Consider the following 27500-nt stretch of genomic DNA (forward strand, 5'->3'; position numbering starts at 1 on the left):
TTGTGCAACCTGCCATAGTGTTTTGCTTGCTTCATTTTAAATGGAAGATTTACTATAATATTGCAAGCACTATTGCTTTTGTGGCTGTTCACGTTTCCTCCTTGTGAAAACAGTAAATAGTTAAAAGCATGAACTCTATTTTGTTCCATAAAAGAACAATTCTTATGAAAATCTAGGATTAGCAGTCTACATATACCCACTTTTTGAGAAGTTTTCTGTGCTATCAACTAAGGAAAGTTAATGTTTTTTACATGCAAAATATAGCAATTCTTAGGGGTTTTGCTCTGATGTATTCTTTGTATACTGTGTGAAATAGTCTATCACAGAGAGTTCTAATTTGATGCTATCTTTTCTTTCTGTTTCTTCCTTCAATTTTCTTTTCTTTTCTTTTTGTTGTTGTTGCCTGGAGTTTGAACTCTGAGCTTGGGAGCTGTCCCTGAGCTTCTTTTACTCAAGGCGAGCACTCCACCACTTGAGCCACAGCACCACTTCTGGCTTTTTAAAATAGTTTATAGGAGATAAGGATCTCACAGAGTTTCCTGTGTGGGCTGGCTTCAAACCATGATCCTCAGATCTCAGCCTCCTAAGTGTCTAGGATTACAGGTGTGAGCCACCAGTGCGTGGCTGCTTCTATTTTTATATATAAAATTGACAGAAAATGATTATAAATTCCAGTCAGGCACCAGTGGCTGATGCTTGTAATTTTAGCTATTCAGGAGGCTGAGATATGAATCATGGTTCCAAGTCAACCCAGGCAGGAAAGTCTGTAAATCTCTTATCTCCGATTAACCAGCAAAAATTCAGAAGTGTGGCTTGGGTGGTTGAGTGGGAAAAGCTAAGAGACTAGCACCATGGTCCTGAGTTCAAACACAAACACAGGAATAGCGAAACAACAGTACAATACATGATGATTGCTAATAGAAATATTTTCAGAGCACTTCTTGGCCTCCAAATCTCTGCTATATGCTTTGAATCAGCTCATGTAAGTCTCTATACCATACCATGAGACACTCTTCCTGGAAGCTGATGCTAAGAGGTGATCGTCTAGTCAGGGTTCTAACCAGGCAAAGTGATGCAACATCACCATACCGAGTGCAGAAAAGTGCTTCAAATTCAGCAGAGGGTTGCTTTAGGAATGTACGTGGGATTTTAGCACAAAAGCTCAAGAGCCATTATGTTTGAGAGAAGTTATAGAACACATTGCAGCTAGATTGAGATGGGGGCAGGGGCAGGCAGAGGAGGGCAGAGGTCATTGCTGGGGCTTGAACTCAGGACCAGCTTTTTTCCTCAAGACCGGCATTCTATCACTTATACCATAGACCCATTCTGGCTTTTTACTGGCTAAATGGAGATCAGAGTCTCATGAGCTTTTCTGGCTTTGAACCATGACCCTCAGAGCTCAGCCTCCTGAGTAGCAAGGATTACAAGTGTGAGCCACTGGTGCCTGGTGACAAGTAGATGATGAATATTACTTAATGAAAAGATGCTTTCAATTTCTTCTCAATCTCAGAGCAGGGGGCCGTACATTGGCCGATGTCAAGTCCCTTTCTTTGGCCACAACATACAAGAGCAATACACCACGCCACCAATCACCACCCGGCTACCATGTTGAAATACATTTTAGAGGCCATGAATCTGGAAAGTTCTGAAGAGCCATTGTGCTTTCAAAGACTCCCCGTATGAAACCAGAGGAGAAGGCTGACTAGGATGGATAGATGAAGGGAAGCCATCTCAGACCTTGGGTAATGACTGTGTGTCATAAATAGGATGTGGCATTTCAGAATGTCTTTAAAGCTATTTCCTTTTGTTCAACTAATTTAATTTACCAAATGCTCCTGGGGAAAGGGGGAGGGAATCAAGATGCTGACTCCACATTTCCTGAAAGAAAAAAAAATCAACATTTTCTTTTGAAACAGCTCTCAAGGAAATTACATCTGATCGTTGTCTGCTGCCTCCCTCCAACTCTACCTCTGTCAAAATCCTGCCCTGGCAGGTGTGGGAAAGAATAGACACAAAACTTGGGTGAATACCCACATCTGTTTTTGGAAAAAGGGAACAGAAGCAGCACAGAAGGAAGTAACAGAGATAATTGCTGGCTTGAACTACAATACATTTTACTTGTGGGCAGAGGGCCAGCTTACAGCAGGCGAAATATGCAGGCCTATCTTATTGGAATTCAAGGGTGGGCCTCTGTTCCTGTCCGGAGACAGCTGTAAACCAGCAGCCCATAGCATCCCAATCAGGCCCTGAGTTTTGTCAAGGAATGCTGATATGTACAGAAGCAGCTTTGTCTGCCTCCGCTGCACCCCTGCCTGGTGAGATGACAGTCAATCTCTGATTCCAGATGACAAGGACTGGATAAAAACTTAAAACAAATGGCGACCTTTCAAAAGATTAATTTGTTTACCAACACAATGTTCCCTCTTTGTCATTTGAGATGGCTGGGGGGTGACCTTCACTTTTCCCACAGCTAGGCTGAGAGGATGCTGACTAGAGTCATCTGTTAAGTTAACTCCATCTCAGCAATTATTCCCTTTTTTATTTTTAGTGACAAGAGGCTTTATTAATTCACTCTGCTTCTTGTTATGGTTTATAAATGCAACAAGCTCATTCTGAATTACTGCAGTGTAACATCAATTTGTTTAAATCTAATTCTGCTCCCGTTGCCAAATTATGTTGTGACTGTAATTGTGGCCATATGCATGGGCTTAAAACACAATCATGTTTTGAAATCGTCTCTCCCCTCCCCCCCCTCCCTTCCCCTTCTTCTGGTGCTTCTTCTAATCATTTGACATTAACACAATTGCCTCCTTTCCCATTACTCCAGCATCTGAGAAATAATAGTGCTTTCCATGAGAAGGATTACTACGTTACACCCCAAGTGAAAGAGTAAAGAAGGAAAGCATGATTTGTGAAGTGTGCTCGCTACCCAGCTAAGTTAGTGAAAAACAGTGCCATAACATATGACTCATAAAACCTAGAAATCATCATAGTATTAAATTCAACCTCATGAATAAATAAAAGATTCTAAGTTTACATTGCATTGTATATTTATTTATTTATTTGGAAAGTGGGACCAAAGAACTGGTATAATTCTACAGTAACTCAGATCTTGCCACAAAGAAAAATGTTTTTATGATTCTTTTCTAGGTCATAACAGAAGCAGAGTTATTTGTGCAGCAATTCAAGCGATGTTTGGTTTGGCTATTTTGTTATGCATTCATAATTGTTATTTTTAAATTCATGTGAACAGTTTTAATGTTTCAAGCCTTTTAAGAAACACTTTTTTATTAAAAATAATAATAATAAATCAAAGTCAAATTTTCTGTAGATCTTTTAGTATTTCTTCATTGGGAAAACTTACGTGGAACTTGACTGTTAATTGTTAACTGTACCTGAGTTTCTACTTGTCTCCTCATGCCAAGGAGAACCATCTCAAAAGCAGGTTAGAACATTACTTGGCTCTTTTAACTTGAAAGATTTAAGATATTTTAAAAATCATTAGTGAATTTCACTTTCATGGCTTCTTATGGATTTTATATAGCAGAGTTACATAAGATGACACTCTTGGAGAAATTGTCAATACTACCAGGCAAGCAAGAGGTGGCCAGGGAGTGAGTATGTGTGTTGTCAATGGCCAAACTCTCCCCTCAGCTCCTGGTCAGGGATCTGATGAACCTGATCAGCAGATAGAGAAAATACCACCAGATCCTAGAACTCACCCTGTCTCTTGGATATGTATCCGAATTTGCTAGGCTAAAAATGCCTACCATTATTTACAGGGTTTTTGACAAGTTTCCTAAGAAGTGAGGAAATACATGGCCCTCGGCAGCCAGATAATACTAATCCCCTTTGAGCATTAAGAGACCATTTAAAAGGCGATTTGCCTCGATGCTGCTTTTCTAATTAACTATATATCACTATGCTGGACACATTGGTTCAGTCCAAATAAGTGCTTTAAAAAATATTTCTGTAAGTGGTAAATCACTTGTATTTACCTCCAAATGCTCTACAAGATTGTTTAAAATCAAATACTCCAACACTTCCCTCAAAGGACTTGTTTTAAACAACACTTCTATTTTATAAATCCAAAAGGAAAACACTTTCTCAGTGTTGTCACATATATGGATTAACAACAAACAATAATCAGACTAACTCTTGTGATTTGCAGGCCAGTAGTTTGAGCAAAATATGTCTCTTATTTTATGCTCATGTGGGGACTCCTCCTTGGGCCCTTCTCAGTATAGAGAGTCTCACTACTTTCTTTCATAGCTTTCCTTTCACTTAACTAAACTTACTCTATTAACCTTAATAAGAATATAAACAAATGAATGAATAAACAAATATAAAGCATGCAGATGTTGATTTTTAGTAAGTCGATTTTTTTCAAAAGAATATTATAATAAATGGATATGTCATACAAGGCAAAGTGCCTACTCAAATCCTCTTTATTCAAAATACCAGGGTACAATATCCAAAGTACTCATTCTCTCTCATTCTCTCATTCTCTCTCTCTCTCTCTCTCTCTCTCGATATATATATATACACACACACATATAAAATCTAAGATTCTTCCCTGAATTTTGAGCTCCTTATTTAACTCTGAATTATACCTTGGTCATAAGCAAAACATGACTTTCACTACATCTTGAGGGAGGTCCTTAAAAACTTCAGTACTCATCAAGAAAAGTTTTCAGGAAATAAAGTAGTTGCCTGGGGTTGCAAAGCTCTGGCACTGTATCAGCTAAGTCAATATTAATTCTAAATCAAGGAGAAAACCAACCACAACAAAAGAGAAGTCTACTTCTGTCTATACAGCCAGAGAAATATTTTTATTTCAAAGGCGTTGGGACTCATGGGAAGCAGATAAAAACTCATTCACATTATTCACACTGACATTTTAAATAAAGTTTCAGCAGGAATAAAAAGATCTAACTTTCTGGCTATTTCTTAGGCTATGAAAGTATTTCTATGATAAAATGCTGTTAGGCTAAACCTGCTAGAATAACATAAAGCACACATAAAGAGACTGAAAATATATTTCTAGGCTACAAGAATGGAATAAAGAAGGTGAAAATGTCCACGAAGGAAATTGGGAAGATTAATCTGAGACTATTAGGGGAGTTAGAAATGACATTGCAATTTAATCCTAAAGCTCATCTCACTGTTATTTTTAATTTCGTCAGAATAGACGCTTAAGAGCTTTTGAGAGATGTCAAAAATGAAAAACGTATTTTTAAATGTATAAGTTGCACCTTAATTATCATTTTTAATGCTGAAATGATCTCAAACTATTTCCCATTTTAAATGAAGCACTATACTTCAAACAACACACAAAGAGTCTTTGCTTTGGGACACTAACAACAGCAAGTCAGTGTCAAAAGCACTTAAAGATTCTGAGATCCTAGTCATGCAAATCTACATTGGATTATTTTCCCTCTCATTATTTTGCTGACATAAAAAGCTGGACTCTGCTTGCATCCAATTGAGAATAATATTCTTAAATGGTTGCTTATTATTTAGTAGCCATCATTTGAAGTGGTGGATATACCATGCTGCTGTTTCTTTGGGTTTTTCTAGCCTTCTATAACTAAGATACAGAATATTTAAAATGTCTGTACTCATTCTCTTTTTTTCTTGTTGTAAAGTCATTTCCTTCATAAAAATGTAGCTCTAGATTATTTATGTATTCTATATCATATTATTTATTATTTATACATTCTAGATCTCAAGATCTACAATACTTAAAATGCCTTACTCATTCAGTTTTTGGCTGTAAAATTATTTTACTCCCTGTAAAAATCATAGCTCTAGATTATTTAGGCTTATCAACCAAAAATAGAGAAATCTGAATGAGATGAAAATAGAGTTTTGAAAACAGATTTATTTATATTTTCTTCACCATTACTAATTCTAGACAGAATGAAAGCTACTCCCTTTCATTTTACAAAAAAATAAAATTCCAAGGACAAAAGGATCACAGTCTTATAATCCACATTCCCTCTTCTACTACCAAGGAAACGACTTTTAATTCTGGAAAAAAATTAAGACCTCATTTAAACAACTCATTACTTACATATGCTTTTCTCTTGTTAATACGTGGCAAACTGATTCCATAGTTTGCATTCACAGCAGCTCTGTGGTGGATGTTTTCAGGATTCTGCATGATTTTCACATTCAAGCCTAGCTTTCTCTGAAACAAAGAAGCGATGAAACTTTCATGCCAGAGGAACAGAAGTGCTTCCTAATCCTTTGTATACTGAGAAGAACATAAAGTTCTTTGAAAATAATGATTTTTAATTCTCACTGAAGAAAACAGATTTGGATCTTTTAGGTTACTAATCGGTCCTTTAAGAAAGGGAACTTTCTGTCAATTTTCCCCTAAGCACACTATTACATGCACAGATACATGCTCAAGCATCATTTATTTTCTCAAAAAAATAATCCTACAAGCCAACCAAGGTGGGCAAAGGAAAAGAATACCTGATCTCCATTCATTTTTAGCTTCCAGGTCAAAGACCTTGTGTAGGAAATCTATACTCCAAGTACACAGGTAGAGGGCTCCCTTGGTCTGTTAATGTGGCCACTTTTCTTCAGGGAAATTTAACAGGTAAATCTTAGTTTGGACCCGATAAATTTACCATAACAAATTTATTTACTCCTTCATAGAGAATTTTGCCAGCTGCAAAAAATAATTTGTTTTCCTTAGAAACAAAAGTAAAAACACCTCCATAATAACCTCCAAATAACTTATTCCTCATTGTAATTTATTTTTAAGTACAAAGGAGTTTCAATCCAACATATCAGTTTATGAGTATAATGCATCTTTCTTTTTAGGATATTGATATATAATTTTATTGCCTATTTAAACAAACACTAAGAAATATAGATGCAGCAAAATGGACTCCTTTTTAATTTAGTTGTATTAATAAAATTCACTTACGTGATGGTGTTTAGCACAAAGAAACAAATATATTGGTATGACTGCTTTGTGTGTTTGAGGACGGGTGCAACACACTGGGGCTCGAACTGAGGGCCTGGGCATTGTTCCTCAAGGTTGGCAGTTTACTATTTGAGCCACAGATCTACTTCCAACTTTTTGGAATTGTAGATAAGAGGCTCATGGACTTTCCTGCTCAAACTGGCTTTGAATCACATGTCCTCAGCTTGCTGAACAGTTAGGATTATAAGACATGAGTCACCAGCTTCTGGATGTACAGCCTTTCATAACATAGATCCCTCTTCCTTTTATTTTTAAATAGTGTTTTAATAACCAAATCTCCAGCTAACTGCTCTCGGCTGTTGCCTTCCTTCAACTAATGCAGAGACACAGCCTGCAAACAAGACAAGTCTGGTAACTCTCCTTGAGGAACCTGCAAAGGTAATGTAGCTCCTACTTAAAAATGGTTTCCGTCTGTGGCTAAGCCACACTCACAGCACTGTGTCAGCCTTTTTTCAGAGAGAGTGCTTCTTTTTTATTGAAATTTAATACCTGAACATATTTTTTCCTTCTTAATTAAACTTGCAGAATAATTTCTATTCTACCAAGGATCAGGAAATTGCTAATATGTATTATATCGACTGGATGTGCTTTCTTTAATTAGGGCTTTTTTAATGTGTATTCTGGATCCTGTTGATGATAATAGCTTCATTTATCATGGGTAAGCTTTGTTAGAACTTTGTAATTCAGGGATCATTGGCTCAGTGATCTGGTACAGGGAGGAAATGATCAAAAGCAGATCACTGTTAGAACTGGGTTGCTTTCTACCATTTTTACCTTTCTGTGGCACTGACACATTTATCCTACAAATAGATCAACATGTCAATAGAAATCCAACAGAAACAATAGGTATTGATTCTTTATGGTTGGCTTCTAATACAATGAGAAAAGTCTTTAAAATTATTAACATCCTAATATTTACTAATTATTAACGTCCTAATTAAACGTGTATATTAAAATAATAATATATAGTGTACATATTTTCATTTCTCTTTGAGAACATATTGGACAGTAGCAGCGTACTGGTATTCATGTGAGAAGCCCTGGGTTTGATGCTACCTGAAGGCATTTACATTTAGACAATATTAACACATCAAATGTCTTCAATGACAGTCACCATCAAATAGATTCAGAACCTAAATTTGTCTTAAGAGCTAGAGCGACATTAGCAGGGATGTTAAGAAAATGCCTGTAAGAATAGGCTGCTTCAGATCTGTTATCAGATCTGGCAATAAAGATATTTTTGTATATGTGTGCTGGTAATAGGGCTTGAACTTAGGACCTGGGTACTGTCCTTTAGGTTTTTTTGCTCAAAGCCAGTGCTCTACCACTTGAGCTATATCTCTACTTCTGGTTTTTAGTAGTTAATTGGCAATAAGAGTCTCACAGACTTTTCTGCCCTGCTGGCTTCAAACCATAATACTCAGATCTCAGCCTCCTAAGTAACTAGGATTACAGGCATGAGCCATATAGGCCAGGCGATAAAGATATTTTTTTAAGAAAAACAATTATAGGTTTAAAAACCAAAGAGGTAAGTAATTATTCCATTAAGTAGAAAAGCATCCAATGGAAGATGATATTTTTAATAGCAGTAAGATAAATATCACAAATAATTCCAGAATTTTTTCTCACATTGGTCAAGAAAAGACAGTCATTTATTCGTTTATCTGGAGTACTGAACAATCTAAACTTTGTTTTCTCTCCTCTTCATAGTAATTACAAGCAGATATATCAAATGTGACTCTCATTTAGATTTCGGTTTGTAAGAACAAAAGTTATTATCAGAGCCAATTACCGTTTTACCTACATGGCTGCACAGAAGCAGGGAGCTCAATTTTCATCTCATCAGTGATTTTGTGGTATTTATTTTATTACTATGCCCACAAAGCTATATAAGAAAGAAATAGCTTATGCTATTAAAGCTAGGGTTGGAATATAACAGGCTGAGGTTTCTTTAGAAAGAAGTTCTGAATTAAAAACACTAGGCAGTATGTAATACCAGCTCCCTAGACACGGACAGACCATAAAAACCACACACATCTGAGCAGTAGCTCGAAAACAGAGTAATCAAAATTGAAATGCTTCACAAACAAAGTTACTAAGTTACAGGATTATCAGAATAACATTATTCTCAACAGAATTTGCTACAAGGAATGTCTTTCAAAGTGGATATTGCTTAATATCATATTCCCACTGGTAAAAGACATCTGCATTAAATCTCTAATCCAGTTACAAGACAGATAGGAAAATTATTTAGTCGCCATTCTTGTCTGTAATGTAAGAACAATAGACATCAAGTTGTAGTTCAATGTCATTTCTAAACATACTTCACAGGATTACCTGTGAGGTTCCAATGGCTAATGTATGTCAAGTGTCTTATAAATAATAAAGTACTATTCAAGGAACACCTTGACAGGGGCCAAAACATAACAACTGCAATGGATTGAACTATTATAAATATAAAACTACAACTTCTCAAAACTTCTTCCCTCAAGCTAGGAGGAGGGCACAGAATCAGAAGGAAATGGGAAAACATACAACAGAGGGGCCCATCAGCTGCACTGGACATAGCTGAACATGAACTAAGCAACCCAAAGACAGTGATGGGAAGGGAAGATATGAGAGGGAAAGAGGGAACAGCTTTACACTAAGCAAAAGGAAAGAAATGTAAACATCATCTGATGCGGAAGGAATAGTTGTATTGTCAAAGCTCATAGAATTCACAAACTTTATAGACCATGATAATGACAATTTGCCTTGTGAAGGTTAAAATGTGTTTGTGACTTTAACTACGTATCACTATTCCACAATACTGTGAAATATGTAAAATTTATATAATCACCTAATCTCAATAAAATATGCATAAAAATGTCTTCCCTCCAAAACCTAATGACAAAATTTATTTTAATCTGAAAATTGACATGCAAAAGATGGAATGAAGCATTTACCCTACTTTTCCTTTAAAAATACATATTCATGCCAAAAGAGTACTAAGGAAAAGTTCTTCATAGGCTGAAAGGACAGAATTTTTAAGTTACTGCTTTACAGTCCTTAATGAAAAATGTCTTTAAGTAAGCAGCAGCAGTGGTTGCTAAGACCATGAAATATAAGGTTTTCTTTCTTTTCTTTTTCTTTTTTTGTGCCAATCCTGGGGCTTGAATTCAGGGCCTCAAGGTCTTGCTTAGCTTTTTCTGTTCAAGGCTAGCACTTTACCACTTGAGCCACACCTCCAGTTTCAGCTTTTTGGAGTGTAATTGAAGCTAAGAATCTCATAGACTGTCCTGCCTGGGTTGGCTTCAAACAATGATGCTCAGATCTCAGCCTCCTGAGTAGCTAGGATTATGGGCGTGAGCACCACCAACACCCAGCTTTTCCTGCTTTTTTTCTTTTTAATGGACAGATACAATTAATCTATTCTCAACCCATCACTGCATGAATTGTCACAATCCATCCATACATGACCTCCTCCCTCTTTAAAATCCTGCAAGTTTCCCACAGCAGGAATGATCTGATCCATTCCTTCTCTCTAGCCTCTTCTCCTGTCACTTCCTCCAGACAGCTGTATGCTCTACTTATGCTAAATGAACAGTCTCCTGTCTCTGTGAGTGAAGCTGCTGTCTTCAGGGGACGCCTTCTCTGCACTTCAGTCTTCTAGGCACACTTGTACTAATGCCTGATTGTCATCAGGCACAGCCTCCCTTTTCTACTCTCCACTTTTCTACTCCAAACATTCATTCACTCACTCACTCAACACTGCTAAGGGTTAGGAACAAGACAGCTCAAGTCCCTGCCTACATAAAGCTCATATTCCTGAAGAAACAAGAGGTCTCAGCCAATAAACACGTAGACATATATATATTTCTGATAACCATTAGTGCTTTCAGACAATGGGAGCCAGGCACCAATGGCTTGGGTCTGTAAACCTAAGTACTTTTTTTTCCCCCCCTATTGGTCATGGAGCTTGAACTCTGGTCCTGAGCGCTGTCCCTGCATTCTTCAGCTCAAGGTGAGTGCTCTACAGCTTGAGCCACAATGCCACTTCCTGTAATCCTAAGTACTGAAATCAGAAAATCCTAGTTCACAGCTAGACAAGCAGGATAAACTGTGAGACTCATCTCTAATTAACCACTGAAAGCTGGAAGTGGATCTGTGGTTCAAATGCTGGAGTGCCAGCCTTGAGTGAAAAAACTAAGGACAGTACCCAGGCCCTGAGTTCAAGCTCCACTACTGGCATAGGGTAGAGGGAGAAGAGAGAGAGAGAGAAAGAGAGAGTGAGCAAATGAGAGAGAGAACACCACGATGTGGGAATGAAAGAGAAGCGAGAGACTGATGATTAATGATGGGCTAAGTGCAGAAGGGCTGGCCTTAATATGTAGTCTTCCCTTAAAATACTACAAACTAATATGCTAGAAGTTGCCCTCCTTTTAATCTTGACTAGTTATTGTGAGTTTGTATTTTCAAATACAAACAATGTATTTTGCAGGGGAACAGTTTCTAGATTACAGCTCAAAAATATCCTGCTCAAGTTGTATTATTCATTGCAAGAAAACCTTTACTGGTAAAACCTTATATCCTTTCTTCCTCTTCCTCCTCCATTTCTCACTTATTGTCATCTAGTAATCAGAGAGCACTTGGATTATTGATCTGCATAGAGAAAGGCTTTCAAATAATCATTAGCATACTCATAACTTGTACTCAAAATGGGATGGAGTTGAAAAGAGTTTTTAAAACATAATATTGTTAAACGTGGGAAAGAGAGGGGGGAGAGGAGGAAGGGAGAGAGGGAGGGAGTTAACTCTCAGAGGAAGGAGAAATGCTCCTCCCATTCTGAAAAGGAAGGAAGACACAGAAGGTAAATGTAGACATACAAAGTCTGGTAGATTTGGCAACGGAAAGGAGCCTCACTGAATGATGAACAAATGTTGTTGAAATGAGACAAAAATTCTAGCCCTTTCATGTATATGAAATCCAGATGGAGGCTGTTAAGGGCTGGTCTGGAGTAGAAGACATCTGATTTTTTTCCCTTGTTTTTTCCCATGGAAATGAAGGGAATTTGCTGGGTGCTGGTGGCTCACACCTGTAATCCTAACTACTCAGGAAGGTGAAATCTGATCATTGAGATTCAAAGCCAGCCCAGATGTAAAAGTTCCTAAGACTCTTAGCTCCCTTTATCTAGCCAAAAGCCAAAGTGGAGGTGTGTCTCAAGTAGTAGGGCACCAGCCTTCAGCAATAAAGCTAAGTGACAGCATGAGATCCTAAGTTAAAGACAGTAACAGTTCCTCTCCTTCCCTCCCCCACAAAAAACCATAATCCTAATCACTAGCCTATTCAGAGTCCACTCCAAAGCTACAAACTGTCTAGGTACAGGTTAGAGTAATACATTAAATAGAGTCTGCCTTTCAAGTTCAGGCTGGGCGCTGGTAGCTCACAACTGTAACCCTAGCTACTCAGGAGGCTGAGATCTGAGGATCAGGGCTCAAAATCAGCATGGGCAGGAAAGTTTCTGAGACTCTTATCTCCAATTAACCACTCAAAGTGGTAGAGCACTAACCTTGAGTTAAAGAGCTCGGGACAGCGCCCAGGCCCTGAGTTCAAGCTCACGACTGAAAAAAAAAAAAGGTGGGGGGGGCTGGGAGAATCTGAATATAACCAGGCACTTATTGAAGAATTGCCGACTTTATTAGGTGTGATCATTGTAATGTAAGGAGAAAAGGAGCTCATTTTAAAAAATGCATGTTAAAAACATTAAAAGGTAAAATGCCACTGGGTCTGCACTGTAAACACTTCAATACAAACAGACAAAGCACAAATGAAGTTGAAGTGGTAGAGAACTGGTTATCCTTCACCGCTTCCGATGTTATCAGTCCACTCACAATGCCATAACCAAGGGTTATAGGCTGGGTGCCTTATCAACAACAGAATTTGTTTCTCACAGTTCTAGAGGACAGAAGTACAAGATGGAGGCCAGGGCTGGGAAGGTGGCTCAGTGGTAGAGCGCTTGCCTTGCATGCCTGAGGCCCTGAGTTCGATTCCTCAGCACCACATAAGCAAAAAGAAAAAAGCCAGAAGTGGCGCTGTGGCTCAAGTGGTAGAGCGCTAGCCTTGAGCTGAAGAGCTGAGGGACAGCGCCCAAGCCCAGAGTTCAGGCCCCACAACTGGACCCCCCCCCAAAAAAAAGATGGAGGCCATTGGCAGATTTGGATCTACTTGCTGTTCATAGGAACCAATTTGTCTACCATATCCCCACACAGAGAAAGGGCAAAGGGAGTGGGTGGGGGATACTTCCACCAGATCACTTACTGATATCCTTCCAGAGGACCCCGTCTCAGCATGAGAATGAGGGAGTACAGATATTCACTCTATAGAAATTTTCTTCTGTTGTTGGGACGAGGCCCTTTATGTTGCCCAGGATAGCTTTGAACTCCTAGTTAAAGTAACTCGCCTGCATTATCTCTGGAGTTCCAGCTGGAACTACAGGTGGTGCCACTGTGCCTGGCTAGAAGGATGTTTGAATTATTTTCATAATAAAAAGGTGTGGGTTTTGCTTTTTTGTTTTTTTAAACTATGGGAGAGTCAGGTGTCAGTGATTCAGGCCTATAATCCTAGATGCTCAGAAGGCTGAGATCTGAACATTGTGGTTCAAAGCCAGATTGATAAGCAAAATCTGTGAGTTAATCGCAAAAAAGCTGGAAGGAGAGTTGTGGCTCAAATGGTATATTATTAGCCTTGAGCAAAAACTCTAAGGGACAGCACCCAGACCCTGAGTTCAAACCCTAGGACCAGTACAAACACACACACACACAGAGAGCTATGGGAGCATTGATGAAGACATGTTGAATTAAAAATCCTTTGTATAGCTACTTAAAAATAATAAAATCTATATGTAAATTTTTTTAAAACTCTATGGGACCTGGACATAATGGCTCCTACCTATAATCCTAGATACTAATGAAGCAGAGATAGAGGCAATCACTATCTGAGGCCAATCCAGGCAAAAATTTAGTGAGACCCTCTCTCAGTCAATAAGCTAGGAATAGTGGCATATTTTTGTAATTCCAGCTATGTGGAAGACAGGGTGTAAGTAGGAAGATCGTGATGTGAGCTTAGGCCTAGGCAAAGAGAGAGAGATACAGAGACAGAGACCCTATCTGCAAAATACCAAAGCAAGAACTAGAGGCATGACTCAAGTGAAAACATCTCAAGTGTTAAAGCCTAGTAAACAGGAGGCCCTGAGTTCAAATCCCAGTACCACCAAAAAGCCTGGGAGAAAGGAGAGAAAAATTAACTAAAATAACCAGGATAAAGCCAGGCTAGAGGTATGGCTCAACTGATAGAGAGCCAACTATGCAAACGAGCAAGCAAGCCAAGCAATCACACAAGGCTTGAAGTTCAAACCCAAGTACTGTCAAAAACATGCAAGAAAATCTTTGAAAAAATTCTTACCTACTCTTTTGTCATTTTTTTACCTTTCATCATATTGTTCCATGGAATGCTAAAAATCTTCACCTTTTAGTTCTGACAAAATTTTGAAAATAACTTTCTCAACTGCATCTAAATGTCTGAAGTGGAAGATTCTTCCCATCTGGGTCTCAGATATTTCACCTTGGTGCATCTACTACGGCTGTGTTGATAGTTGCTGTATTTCTTCTATTCAAAGATAACATGTATATTCAAGCTTTAATATTTCTGAAATCTTCCTGCCATATCCTACATGTCAGAAGAAAGTTGCGTGTTTCTGTCACAAAAGTGAACTGTGATATTATGCAGGTAAGAATTCAACCACACATGAGGACTCTGTAGGCTGGTGTGGTGGTACAATGCCTATGTTTCCAGTTACTTGGGAGGCAGAGGAGGAGGATCTTTAGTTGGAGGCACAAAGGGAACAAGACATTGTCTCAAAAATAAAGTAAAAATAAAAAGGCTGAGGCAGTAACTTGCCTTAATATGATCACGCCTTGGATTTCAATTCCTTGTACTACAAATAAATTAAAATCATGCTATCATGACAAGTGGGTTTAGTGCTCTAGTAGTATAAATTAGCTTAATTTTTTTTTTTTTTGCCAGTCGTGGGGCCCAAACTCTGGGCCTGAACACTGTCCCTCAGCTCTTCAGCTCAAGGCTAGTGCTCTACCACTTGAGCCACAGCGCCACTTCCAGCTTTTTTCTGCTTATGTGGTGCTGAGGAATCGAACCCAGGGCCTCATGCATGCAAGGCAAGCACTCTACCACTGAGCCACCTTCCCAGCCCGAAATTAGCTTAAATTTTAAGCTAACCTAGGACCTCTAATCTTGTTAATGCCTCTTAAAAGATTATATTTTAGCCAGGCACTGGTGGCTAACACCTATAATCCTAGCTACTCAGAAGGCTGAACTGTGAGATCATGGTTCAAAGTTAACCTGGGCAGGAAAGTCCATGAGACTCTAATTTCCAATTAACCATCAAAAGCCAAAAGGGAAGCTGTGATTCAAATGGCAGAACAATAGCCTTGTGGAAAAGTGAAGGGACAGTGCCCAGTTTTGAGTTTAAGTCCCAGTATTGACATATGTGCTCTCTCTCTCTCTCTCTCTCTCTCTCTCTCTCTCTCACACACACACACACAGATTACATTTGGATACAGCCATAAGACAAAAAGCTATTGTAGAAGCAGCAGAAACTGTCACAAACCAGCTAAACAAAAGGTGTAGAATAGACTCTGGGGTTTTTCAAGCCACAGAGAGCTGGCACCAGTAACTCATGCGACCAATCAGGTACTGAGCAATTCCCTGACAGAAGTTTTCCGCTGATTTTAAGAAGTATTTAACTCCAGGGAAACTCGTCCATTCAGGAAAATATGCAGGGCTGGGAAGGTGGCTCAGTGGTAGAGTGCTTGCCTTGCATGCATGAGGCCCTGGGTTTGATTCCTCAGCACCACATAAGCAAAAAGCCAGAAGTGATACTGTGGCTCAAGTGGTAGAGTGCTAACCATGAGCTGAAGAGCTGAGGGACAGTGCCCAGGCCCAGAGTTCAGACCTGACGACTGACAAAAAAAAGGAAAATATGAAATTATGAGCTCAACCAATTAAGGCAATGAAAAGAAACACCTTTATTTATTTCCTTCTGTCATTGAATTATTTTATAAATCAAGAGACCAAAAACTTGAACCTCACATATCAGAGTTGTAGTAGGGTTTGCTAGATGATGCCTGGAATAAGGTCAAACAGCCACAAGTGAATTGTCAGAAGCATCAAAGTTCAGACTCAAACTTTGTGATATGAAATATCTTGCATACATTGCATTTAAAATATTTTGCCAGCACTGTGGCTTGAACTCAGTGCCTCATCCCCTCACTCAGCTCTCTTGATCATGGCTGGTGCTCATGCTCTACTACCTGAACCTTCCTCCAGCCCTGATTTTTGCTGGTCCTTTGGGAGACTGACTTCAAATTTTGTTCTTCTGGAGCTCAACCCTCTGAGTGGCTAGTCTACAGGTGTAGGTCACTGGAAGCTGGCTCATTTAATGCACTTTTAACCTAAAACCTTTTTTTTATTAACTGATTTTGACTATAATTTGTGAAGATTCCAAGGCCGCAATTTAGCCACTTCAGTTTGGTCTGTCCGCCCCTCTCTCTCGCTCTCTCGATCTCTCTCGCTTTCTCTTGCTCTTTGAGGGTTCTTATGTTCTCCTCCTTGAGTCCCTAAATGTCACCCCAGAAAAATGTAGAGTCATTCTCAGACAATTTCTTCTGATCCTCACACAGTCTGCGGGTACACACAGCTACCACTTGTCATTTCTTGGAGGCTCCACAGCTACCTCAGACCCAACAATGAACTGTTACATCTCCTTCTCCTGTATCCCCATCTCAGAGAATGGTGTCACAATCACTCAAGTCCTAGGTTGAATCACTGGGTAATCACGGATCCTCTTGCTCTCTTGTAGTCTCCAAATTAATTAAGACCTTGTGGCCTTTAATCACAAGTGGACTGCTTCTCTCAGTCTCTGATGACCCAAGAAATCATCTGTTTGTCTGTCTCCCTCAAGATATTCTGAGAATAAGTTTTCTAATGCTTAGGACAGTGCTGGAGGCCAGTAGGTAATTGATTTGCTGAATAACTGAATAACTTGTAAATGAATGAAAGTTTTGGTAGCCTACGGGAAGTTAAGTTTCTGTTGTTCTAAAGGAAATAATTATTAGTAGTATCCTCTTTTCTTCTTAAAAGTGGGATGAATTGAAGACAATAATAATAATATCTCCTAAGATATTATATTATCTAAGTTGAGATTTCCAAAGCACTGACAACAATATCTGGTACCCAAAATAAGTGAATTACTTTGGGAGGAGTTAGGGAATTATATGAACTGAATGTTTGTGTTCATACCCTGCCCTCACCAAAATACATTCTTGAGATCCTCCTGACTCAGCCTCCCAAGGGCTGGGATTGCGGATGGGTAGCCACCACAGCTTGCTGAAATGTTGGAATCTTAAATCTCAGTGTGGTAGCATCAGACCAGGGCCTTTGGGAGGTGACTTGGTTATGAGGGTGGAGCTCTCATGACTGGGATTAGAGCCAAACTAGCACGTGTGCTTTCAGGGGATACCAGATCTTGTCAGCATCTCGATCTTGGAATTGTAGCCTCTAGAACTCTGAGAAATAGGTTTCTGTTGTCTTGTCTGGGTAGCCCATGGTCTTCTGTTAAGAATGGTTAAGCTAAGACAAGGAAGGACAGGAAGCAAATTGTCAGAATACCCAATGGATGCAAAGTCAGAAAGCTGTTTCTCTGTTCACAAAGTTAAATGTTTTAATTTGTTTCGGTTTTGAAAGTTCTCTCTCTCTGTAGAAACTATACCATGCATAGATCTGAAACAACAGTAATAAATTGTAGGATCAGATCTATATATTCATCCTATTTTCCAATTTTGAACACAAAGCCAACATCCGACTTGGACTCTTTAAAAATGTTTCTATAAGGGGCTGGGAAGTTGGCTCAGTGGTAGAGCGCTTGCCTTGCATGCCTGAGGCCCTGGGTTCAATTCCTCAGCACCACATAAGCAAAAAGAAAAAAGCCGGAAGTGGTGCTGTGGCTCAAGTGGTAGAGTGCTAGCCTTGAGCTGAAGAGCTGAGGGACAGCGCCCAGGCCCAGAGATCAGGCCCCACAACAGAACCCTCCCCCCAAAAAGAGTGTTTTTATAATTGTATCGAGATACAATTATAAATTTCATCTTTTTGAATATACAATGAAGAGGTATGCAGGATATCCATAGAGTTGTGTAAACATTTCTACAATGCAATTCTGGAACATGTTCATTATCTCCCAAAAGAAACTTCATACCAACTGGAAGCCAACTCCCTGGTCTTCCCTCCTCCTGCACCTCATAATCATCAACTTTCTTCTGTCTCCATGGGCTCCTACCTTTGATTTTGGAGGGATACGTGGCAATAGCCTGTTAGTGTGCCAGGCATGGGGTCGCCAAAGTTTACTCCCAGATTCCAGAGGGAAAGTAAATGATTTCTGGTCGAGAACATTTGGAACCAAACTAAATAAAACAAGAGAAATTAAAATCAAATTTGTTATCTAAAAAGCTTCTCAATTTGTGATTTTTGAAACAATGCTCCCCAGTGAAAATTACATTCTCCAGGAAATATTCTGTTGGTGATTAAAATAAGTGAGAACAATCGTTAGCATTTTTAACCATGATAAAACCGTACTTGTGGAATGAAGTGGAAGAACTTCCAAGCCTGATAAAGACCATAACAATATAAATGAAAAGTTTTATCTCTGGCTCAGTATAGATTATAATATAATATTGAGAGACCAGTAAGTCTTTCTTGGTAGAAGAAAACCTATAGTGTTGTGTTTTGTTTAATAAAATCAAATTACAGGATAACCAGTATTAAATATATTCAAGGCAAGTATGGCAGCTCACACTGTAATCCTAGCTATTCAGGAAGCTGTGATTTCAGTTCAAAGCCAGCCAAGGCAGAGAAATCTGTGAGACTTATTTCCAACTAGCCACTAAAAAGCCAAAAGTGATGCTATGGCTCAAGTGATACACACACACACACACACACACACACACACACACGCACGCACACACACACACACACACATGCACACACACACACACACTGAACCCTAAGAATATAATACTTACATTTTTTATATTTTTGCTACAATACAGACATTTTTACATATATGCATATATGTTTCAAAAGGTGGCCCCTAAGAATACAATATTTTTATTGTTTACATTTTACTATTTTAATAATAAAGATTTAAAGATCAAAGATTATGAAAGATTTCACCTACCAAGTACTGAACAGTTCCATGGGAGAGAAATGTAAAAACAAAGTGAGTTTATAAAAATAAGTGTATGTGCATTGTGTCACCTCCTAGAAGTTTTAACTTAAAAACAGGTTCATTTTCTTAACATAGCCAACATATTAAGATAAATCAAATTCAGCCACCACTATAACTCAATACCTCGATTCTACTATGGTACCAACTTTGGCAAAATCATTATTTGTGTGTGTGTGTGTGTGTGTGTGTGTGTGTGTGTGTGTGTGTGTGTGTGTGTGTCAGAACTGGGACTTAAAACTGAGGGCCTCACACTCTCGTTTAACTTTTTAGCATCAGTATGGCACTCTACCACTAGTTAATAGCTCCACTTTGATTTTTTGCTGGTTAATTGGAGAAAAAGTCTCTTGGTTTTGTCTTCCTGGGCTAGTTTCAGACCATGAGCCTGGGCTGGATTCGAAGTGGCATCTTCAGATCTGAGGATGCTAAGATTACAGGCATGAGCCACTAGTTCCCAGCTTGTAAAAATCATAATTAAGAAGAAATTTGTACACTTCTGGTTTATCCCAACATGCAACTGAAGTGAGGAGGCTGAGTCTAAGTAACTTCTTACAGCCATCCTGATGCCTCTTGCTGGGTGGAGGGAACTTTCCACCCAGTACTGAAAAGCCTGGAAGTGAAAGAGGCCCTTCACTGAATTGCAGATACCTACCTCAAGGTGAGCTAGGAGAATTCTGCTTCAGAGAAATGCAGATGTTATAACCTTAGGAAAGCTTCCCATAGAGAATGCTGTGATTCTGCCTTGATAACCACCCTAAAAAGGCTTAAATCACGCACCTCTGAGTAGCCTCTAAGATTTCCCCTATATGGAAGGTTGAGGCAGTATAATCCGTAGATGGAAAAGTTCTGCTGCTGCTACCTGAGCTTTTACCTGAGTATGTCCATATAAGCTCTGCTTTTGTTGGGCTTGAGTGCCTCTTGCCCATGCATGTGGTTTTTGTTTTTAAAAGCTTTGTGTAAACTCTGTTCTGGGTTGCTGGTCTTTGAGAAAATAATCTACTATGTAGACCCTGACCTTCCAATAAAGACTTGCAATTCGACCTCCCCAAAGGTGGCTTCTCTGTTTTCTCATGACTGGATTCACATCTGAGATTTTACCTAACAACATCATGAGCTTAAATGTTGACACTCCTGTAATAATAATTATAATGATAATAATAATAATAATGATAAAATAATAAAAACAAACTAAAAGAACATCTCTCGGGCTGGGAAGGTGGCTCAGTGGTAGAGCACTTGCCTTGCATGCCTGAGGCCCTGGGTTCGATTCCTCAGCACCACATAAGCAAAAAGAAAAAAAGCCAGAAGTGGCACTGTGGCTCAAGTGGTAGAGCGCTAGTCTTGAGCTGAAGAGCTGAGGGACAGCACCCAGGCCCAGAGTTCAGGCCCCATGACCGGACCCCCCCCCAAAAAAAAGAACATCTCTCTACAGAGCTAGATTGTATGGCAGCTACTTATTTATTTTTAAATTTTGGTAACATTATATTGTTGAATAAAAAATAATGGATGCTTATTTTAGCTACTTACAAATTGGAGAATACATAAACATCTCTTGTATTTATCAAGGTAAATTATTTCCTTAAATAAAAATGCCTACACAAAAAAAAGAACATCTCTCTGATTCCCACCAGAGAATCAAGGTCACAGGGCACAATGTTACCCTGAAAACTGAATGAGGGTAGGACACAGAGAATTACAGGAGAGGTGACTCAGATCAAGATGCATTATGTCTGCAAATGTTAAAACAAAACCAATTGATCTTCAAAAAAAAAAAAAGAATCACAGCTCAATGAGACAGAAGCTGAAAAGCAGAAGCTGCTTCTGGGTCCAGTCTTGGCAAGATATATTAATGTCTGAATGATAAAATGCTAGGTGCAGACAAGCACCTAGCTTTGTCCCCTGTGAAGGGACAAATCTTAGGCCAGATCAGAAAGAAAAAAAATCTTCTGTCTTGCTTCTAGGAGGAGAAATAAGAAGTAATTATTTGTTAAATACTCCAGAGAGTATCTTTGTTCAGTTTCCTATAATGAAGGTCAGCTATCAATGAAAAGTATCTTATCAAAGTCTAATCTAATCCTGGGAATGGAAATTTATTAACCTCAGTCCCTCTTCTCACTTAAGGTAGAATGAAGGATGAGAGAGATGCTGTGAAAAACTTATAGAGGTGGCTATGTAGGGACAAAGATTCACAAAGATGGGTTGTAATCATGGGAAGGTAGACACTTTTCCTCATACAAACACCTTACACCACCACATCCACACAGCCCCAGTGTAACAGAGGATTACAATTGAAAGAACTGCAGGTTCGGGCTCCATTTAATAAAGAATTTCTAGAGGAGCCCAAAGACCACAGAGAAGACAAAATCTAAGACACTGTGGAAAATTGAAGATTTGGAGCTCTATAATTATCGTAAACAATAAACACTGCCTAAATTTTAGTCAGAAAACATGAACCTGCACAGTATTGATCTAGTTATCTCAGTTCAAGATTTCATGTTAAAAAAAATAAATGAGACATAGTAAAAGGCAAGAAGAAACAGTCTCAAGTAACAAAGAAAGCATCAGAACCAGATGTATTTCAAAATGACCAGATAAGGAAATTCAAATGGCCATGATCACTATGCCGAGGTCCCTAACTGGGAAAAAATAGACAATATACAATAATAGATTGGTAATGGAAGTATATATGCTTACAATGTAAGAAAGAATAAAAGGAATTACTAGAAATGGAAAGCCTTGTAAGAAAAGCGGAGTGTTTATCAATTTACCAGGCAAGGCCAGTAGAAGAATCCATGAGCTTAAAGAAATGTCAAGGCCAAAACTCCCACAACTGAAATGCAAAAAAAGCAAAAGAACAAACAAAACAGAGCAGAATATGTGAGACCCCTGAGAAACTACAAAAGGAGTAACATACACATACTGAGAATACCAGGAAAAAAAGGACAAGCACCAAGAGCAACAAAGTATTTAAGGAATAAAGGCTGAGAGTTTTCTAAAATTGAGACAAATAGAACCACAGAAAGCTCAGAAAACCAATCAGGAAAAACACACAAAAAAAATTATACCTATGGGGCTGGGAAGGTGGCTCAGTGGTAGAGCGCTTGCCTTGCAAGCATGAAGCCCTGGGTTCGATTCCTCAGCACCACATAAGCAAAAAGAAAAAAGCCAGAAGTGGCGCTGTGGCTCAAGTGGTAGAGCGCTAGCCTTGAGCTGAAGAGCTGAGGGACAGCGCCCAGGCCCAGAGTTCAGGCCCCATGACTGGACCAAAAAAAAAAAATTATACCTAGGCATATCATATTCAACCTATGGAAAACTAAAGAAAAAGAAATGCTTTCAAGAAACTAATTTTTAAAAATACAGTACTACAATTGAAGAACATAGATGAAAATTAGGTGGGGATTCTTTTTGAAAACCATGTAACCAAGTGAATAGATTGAAATCTTCAAGATGTGGAAAGAAAGCACTTGTCAATCTATAATCTACATCCAGAAAAATTATCCTTAGAAAACAAAGGGGGAAATAAGAACATCCTGAGACAAACAGAAGCAAAGGGAAGTTGTTGTCAGAAACCTGTCTAAAGAAAATACAACAGTTCTTTGCCAAGAGGGAAAATGCCTGTAATCCAGAGGCACTGAGGTTTGAAGCCAGCCAATGTTCTATCTCCAATTAACCAGCCAAAAGCCAGAGGTTGGGGGCGTGGCTCAAGTTGTAGCCTTGAGTGAAGAAGCCAAACAAGGTGTGAAGCCCTGAGTTCAAGCCCAAGTACCAGGATGCATGCATGTGCATGCTCACACACACACACACACACACACACACACACACACACAACTTATACTTTTACCAGTAGTATAAAAGTATACCCATGGAGGGGGGCGTGACACTGTCCAAAAGGAATATACTCCAAGCCAGAAGAAGATGGCCGTGAATCAATAGGGAATCACCCTAGCTCTCTCTAACCAAACAGATTTAGGATCCTAATACACACTTCTCCCCCAAGAGATCAACAACAACAAATGTATAAATCACAGGAACAGAAAAAAACAAAAAAATCATAATCTCTACACATAAGGATGGAAAATCACAAAGAGCCCTCCCTAATCCCTCTATCCCATGCCAGCAGCTGAAAAGCACCCTGTGGCTGCTTGGCATTCTAGGACAGATTCCAACATCCAGATGCTGAAAACTTCCATAGTACCAGACCCAGTTAGTGCAGAAAAATGCAGAGACTACTGGCAAGGCACCCCGACAACCAGACCTGGAGAGTCCCCACAGCACTACTGGTCAGCACATAACCAATGCAGCAAGAAGCAGCATTCAGACACAGAGATTTATCACAGCATCACCAGTTAGCCTACAACCAATTCCAGGATCAGTAAGTACTATGCTGGGGATCTCAACCCTCCACAGGAAAGCAGCACTGGTGGTGACAAAGAGCTTGACCTGGACCCCTCCCTCCTGCCCAAGAAGGGGCACCATACTTGAAGAGGACCAAGAGGCAAGAGCCCTTCTTCAGGCCTTCCTCTCCACCTGTTGGCTTCCAGGAGGAGGCCACTGGGACTCATACTGGGTGAGTGCTAGTACCCTGCATCTGTCACAGCTCTGGCTATCAGCAGGGAAACTGGACCTGTTTGAAAACAACACAGACAAAAGCCCATGCAACTGTGAGAGGCCACCCCTTCTGAAGCATTTGCCCAGCCGGAGGCCTAAAGTTAGTCTCTGCAGCCCTCCACAGCAAGCAGGTCGAAGTGCCTAGCTGCCAACGAAGCATTCCTCATCCTGAGCTGCAAACATACATGCACTCAAGCCAGAGGCCAAGCTCTGGCCACCTGAGGGACAAGAACCAACCCCAGGCCAAAGCACAAACAAGCTTTTGCACCCATGGGAGCCCACTACTTCTAAGTACACACCTATCCTGGAGACCTGAAGTCATCCTTCCCAGCCCCAGCTGCACATAAGACCTGAGTTCCTTTCAGCTAGCCTGGGACCAACTGCGCATACAAGCTCTTTCTGGCCTGGGGACCCAGTGTGGGCTAGACCACCTGGTGTGAACTCGCCCAGGCCAAGCAAGGGCTGCCACCTGTCAGATGATAACCAGCCAAGTTCAGGCCATGGCCCTGACAATCCCTGACCCAAATGTGTAAAGCACAATGAAAGATTACAAGATTCATGAACAGTTAAGACAACATATCAAATCCAAAAGCCAACAATAATCCAGGAAAGGATGCCAGTGAGATAGAAGAAGAGATGAAGGACAAAAGAATCATTAAAGAAATGATGACAGGGGCTGGGGAGGTGGTTCAGTGGTAGAGCACTTGCCTTGCATGCCTGAGGCCCTGGGTTCGATTCCTCAGCACCACTATCTATGCAAAAAGAAAAAGCCGGAAGTGGCGCTGTGGCTCAAGTGGTAGAGCACTAGCCTTGAGCTGAAGAGCTGAGGGGACAGCATCCAGGCCCAGAGTTCAGGCCCCACGACTGGATCCAAAATAAATAAATAAATAAATGATGACAGAATTGTCCAATGAAATAAAAGAGGAGATGCAAAAACAATTTCAAGAGTACAAAGAAGAAACGACAAAGAAAATTCAGGATTACCAAAAACATATGGAAATAAAAATAGAAATGCTATACACCTCATTAAAAGACAAAAATAACACTATAAGAAATGATCTTGGAAGCATAAATGATTCAATTTCCACAGTGCAAACCACAGTGGAATCTATAGATAACAGAATAAGTGAAATAAAAAACAGAATATCAGGAGTTGAGGATAAAACAGAGGAGCTAAAACAAAAAGTCAAAGAAAGGTATAGAAAAACACTCAGCCTACCAAGGGGAAATCCAAGAATTGGCAGACTTAGGTAAGAAATCAAATTTACACATAATTGGGATCGACAAGGAGAAAGAATTCAATATGAAAGGCGTCAAAAACCTATTCAGTAAAATTGTTTTTTTTTTTTTTGGTCGGTCGTGGAGCTTGAACTCTGGACCTGGGAGCTGTCCCTCAGCTCTTCAGCTCAAGGCGAGCTCTCTACCACTTGAGCTTCAGCGCCACTTTCGGCTTTCTGGTGGTTTTTGTTGGAGATAGGAGTCTCACGGTCTCTCCTGCCCGGGCTGGCTTTGAACCTCGATCCTCAGATCTCAGCCTCCTGAGTAGCTAGGATTACAGGCGTGAGCCACCAGCGCCCAGCTTCTATTCAGTAAAATTAACAGAGAATTTCCCCAATCTTAAGAGAGAAAATCTCACTCACCTAACAGAGACATATAGAACCCCTAGTAGACAGGATCCAAGAAGAAACACTTCTAATACATCATAATAAAAACATTAGACTTGAATAGCAAGAAGTTGATCTTAAATGCTGCAAAATCAAAGAAGCAGCTGTATTACAATGAGAAGAAAATTAGATCTCTTTACATAAACTCTCAATGCAAGAAGAGCCTGGAATGGTATAATCCAAGCCCTGAAGATCAGCAACTGCCAATCACACTGGTGTACCCATCAAAGCTATCATTACATTTGATGGTGAAACTGAAACTTTCCATAAAAAACAAACTTAAAGGAATTCATGAACACAAAACTAGAATTACAAAGAATACTAACAGGAGGTAAACAATCTGAAGAAAACAATCAAAATTAAGGAAACACATCAGACAAAAATCACTAGAAGACCAGTTTAGTAAGCACAGGAAGAGGAAAGCAAAATACAGAAAATCAAAAAATGGCAGGAAACATGACATTTCTATCTATAGTAACCCTAAATATTAATGGACTCAATTCCCCAGTCAAAAGAAAAAGAAAAATATTGGATCAAAAAATTAGATCCAGGAAGTGGTGCTGTGGCTTAAGAGATAGAGTGCTAGCCTTGAGCTGAACAGCTGAGTGGCAGTGCCCAGGTGCAGAGTTCAAGCCCCACGACCAACCAAAATGAAAAAAATAGATCCATCCACTTATTGCCTCCAAGAGACCCATCTCATAATCAAAGATAAAAACAAACCCTTAGTGAAGGGATGGAAAAAGATCTTCCATGCAAATGCACACTGCGAGAAGGCAGGAGTAGCCATATTGATATCTGATAAAATAGACTTTTCATTAAAGTTAATACAAAGAGACAAGAAAAGTCATTACATTTTAATAAAGGGAATGATCCATAGAGAGGAACTCACAAATAATGGAGGACCTAAATACATGCAACAAATACTTTTGGACTTATAGAGCAAGATAAAAACACAATAATAGTGGGAGATTTTAACACCTGGCTTACAAAAAAAGCTTCTGAACTAAATGACGCCATAACCCACATGGACTTTAACAGACATCTACAGGGTATTCCACCCAGCAATGACCCAATTCACATTCTTCTCAGCAGCCCATAGAACATTGTCCAATATAGATCACATCATAGTACACACAAAGAACCTAAGCAAATACTAGAGGATTGGCATAATTCCTTGCATCCTATCTGACCACAGTGAAATCATACTAGTTCTCAACAACAAAACTTGAATGAAGAGGCTGGGAAGGTGGCTCAGTGGTAGAGGGCTTGCCTTGCATGCTTGAGGCCCTGGGTTCGATTCCTCAGCACCACATAAGCAGAAAAAAAAAAAGCCAGAAGTGGCGCTGTGGCTCAAGTGGTAGAATGCCAGCCTTGAGCTGAAGAGCTGAGGGACAGCGCCCAGGCCCAGAGTTCAGACCCCACAACTGGATGCCCCCCCCAAAAAAGAATTCTTTACAAAACTTGAGTGAAGAAAGCACTCAAACGTGGGGTTTTGATAACACACTACTGAATAATAATACCTGGGCCATGGAAGAAATTAGAAAGTTCTTACAATTCAATGAGAATGAAAACATACCACAACAGAACCTCTGAGATATAGCAAAAGCAGTGCTGAGAGGAAAGTTCATAGCCCAGAGTACACACATTAAACAGAAACAACTCAAGCAAATAACTCATGATGCAATTAAAATAACTAGAGAAACAAGAAAAAAATCAAATCTGAGACTACTATATGGAAAAAGATAGCAAAGATTAGGGCGGAAATAAAAATAATAGAAACTATAAAAACAACTATACATAAAATCAATAAACAGGGGTGGGAATGTGGCTTAGTGGTAGAATGTTTGTCTAATATGCATAAAGCCCTGGGGCTCAATTCCTCAGTACCAGATAA

At 39.5% G+C, this 27500-nt stretch overlaps 1 protein-coding gene across 1 annotated transcript in view; it reads right to left on the minus strand.

Moving 5' to 3' along the window:
• The window catches only part of Iqch (IQ motif containing H), a 226063-nt gene that overhangs the window by 181758 nt on the left and 16805 nt on the right, over window positions 1–27500 (minus strand). Inside the window, exons 4-5 of the mRNA XM_013009902.1 lie at window positions 18390–18513; window positions 6077–6193 (exon numbers count right to left, since the gene is read on the minus strand). Coding sequence (XP_012865356.1) covers window positions 6077–6193; window positions 18390–18513 — 241 coding nt within the window. The remainder of the gene's footprint in view (window positions 1–6076; window positions 6194–18389; window positions 18514–27500) is intronic.

Source organism: Dipodomys ordii, unplaced genomic scaffold (genome assembly GCF_000151885.1).
Source record: "Dipodomys ordii isolate 6190 unplaced genomic scaffold, Dord_2.0 Scaffold11, whole genome shotgun sequence".
Classification (NCBI taxonomy): Eukaryota; Metazoa; Chordata; class Mammalia; order Rodentia; family Heteromyidae; genus Dipodomys; species Dipodomys ordii.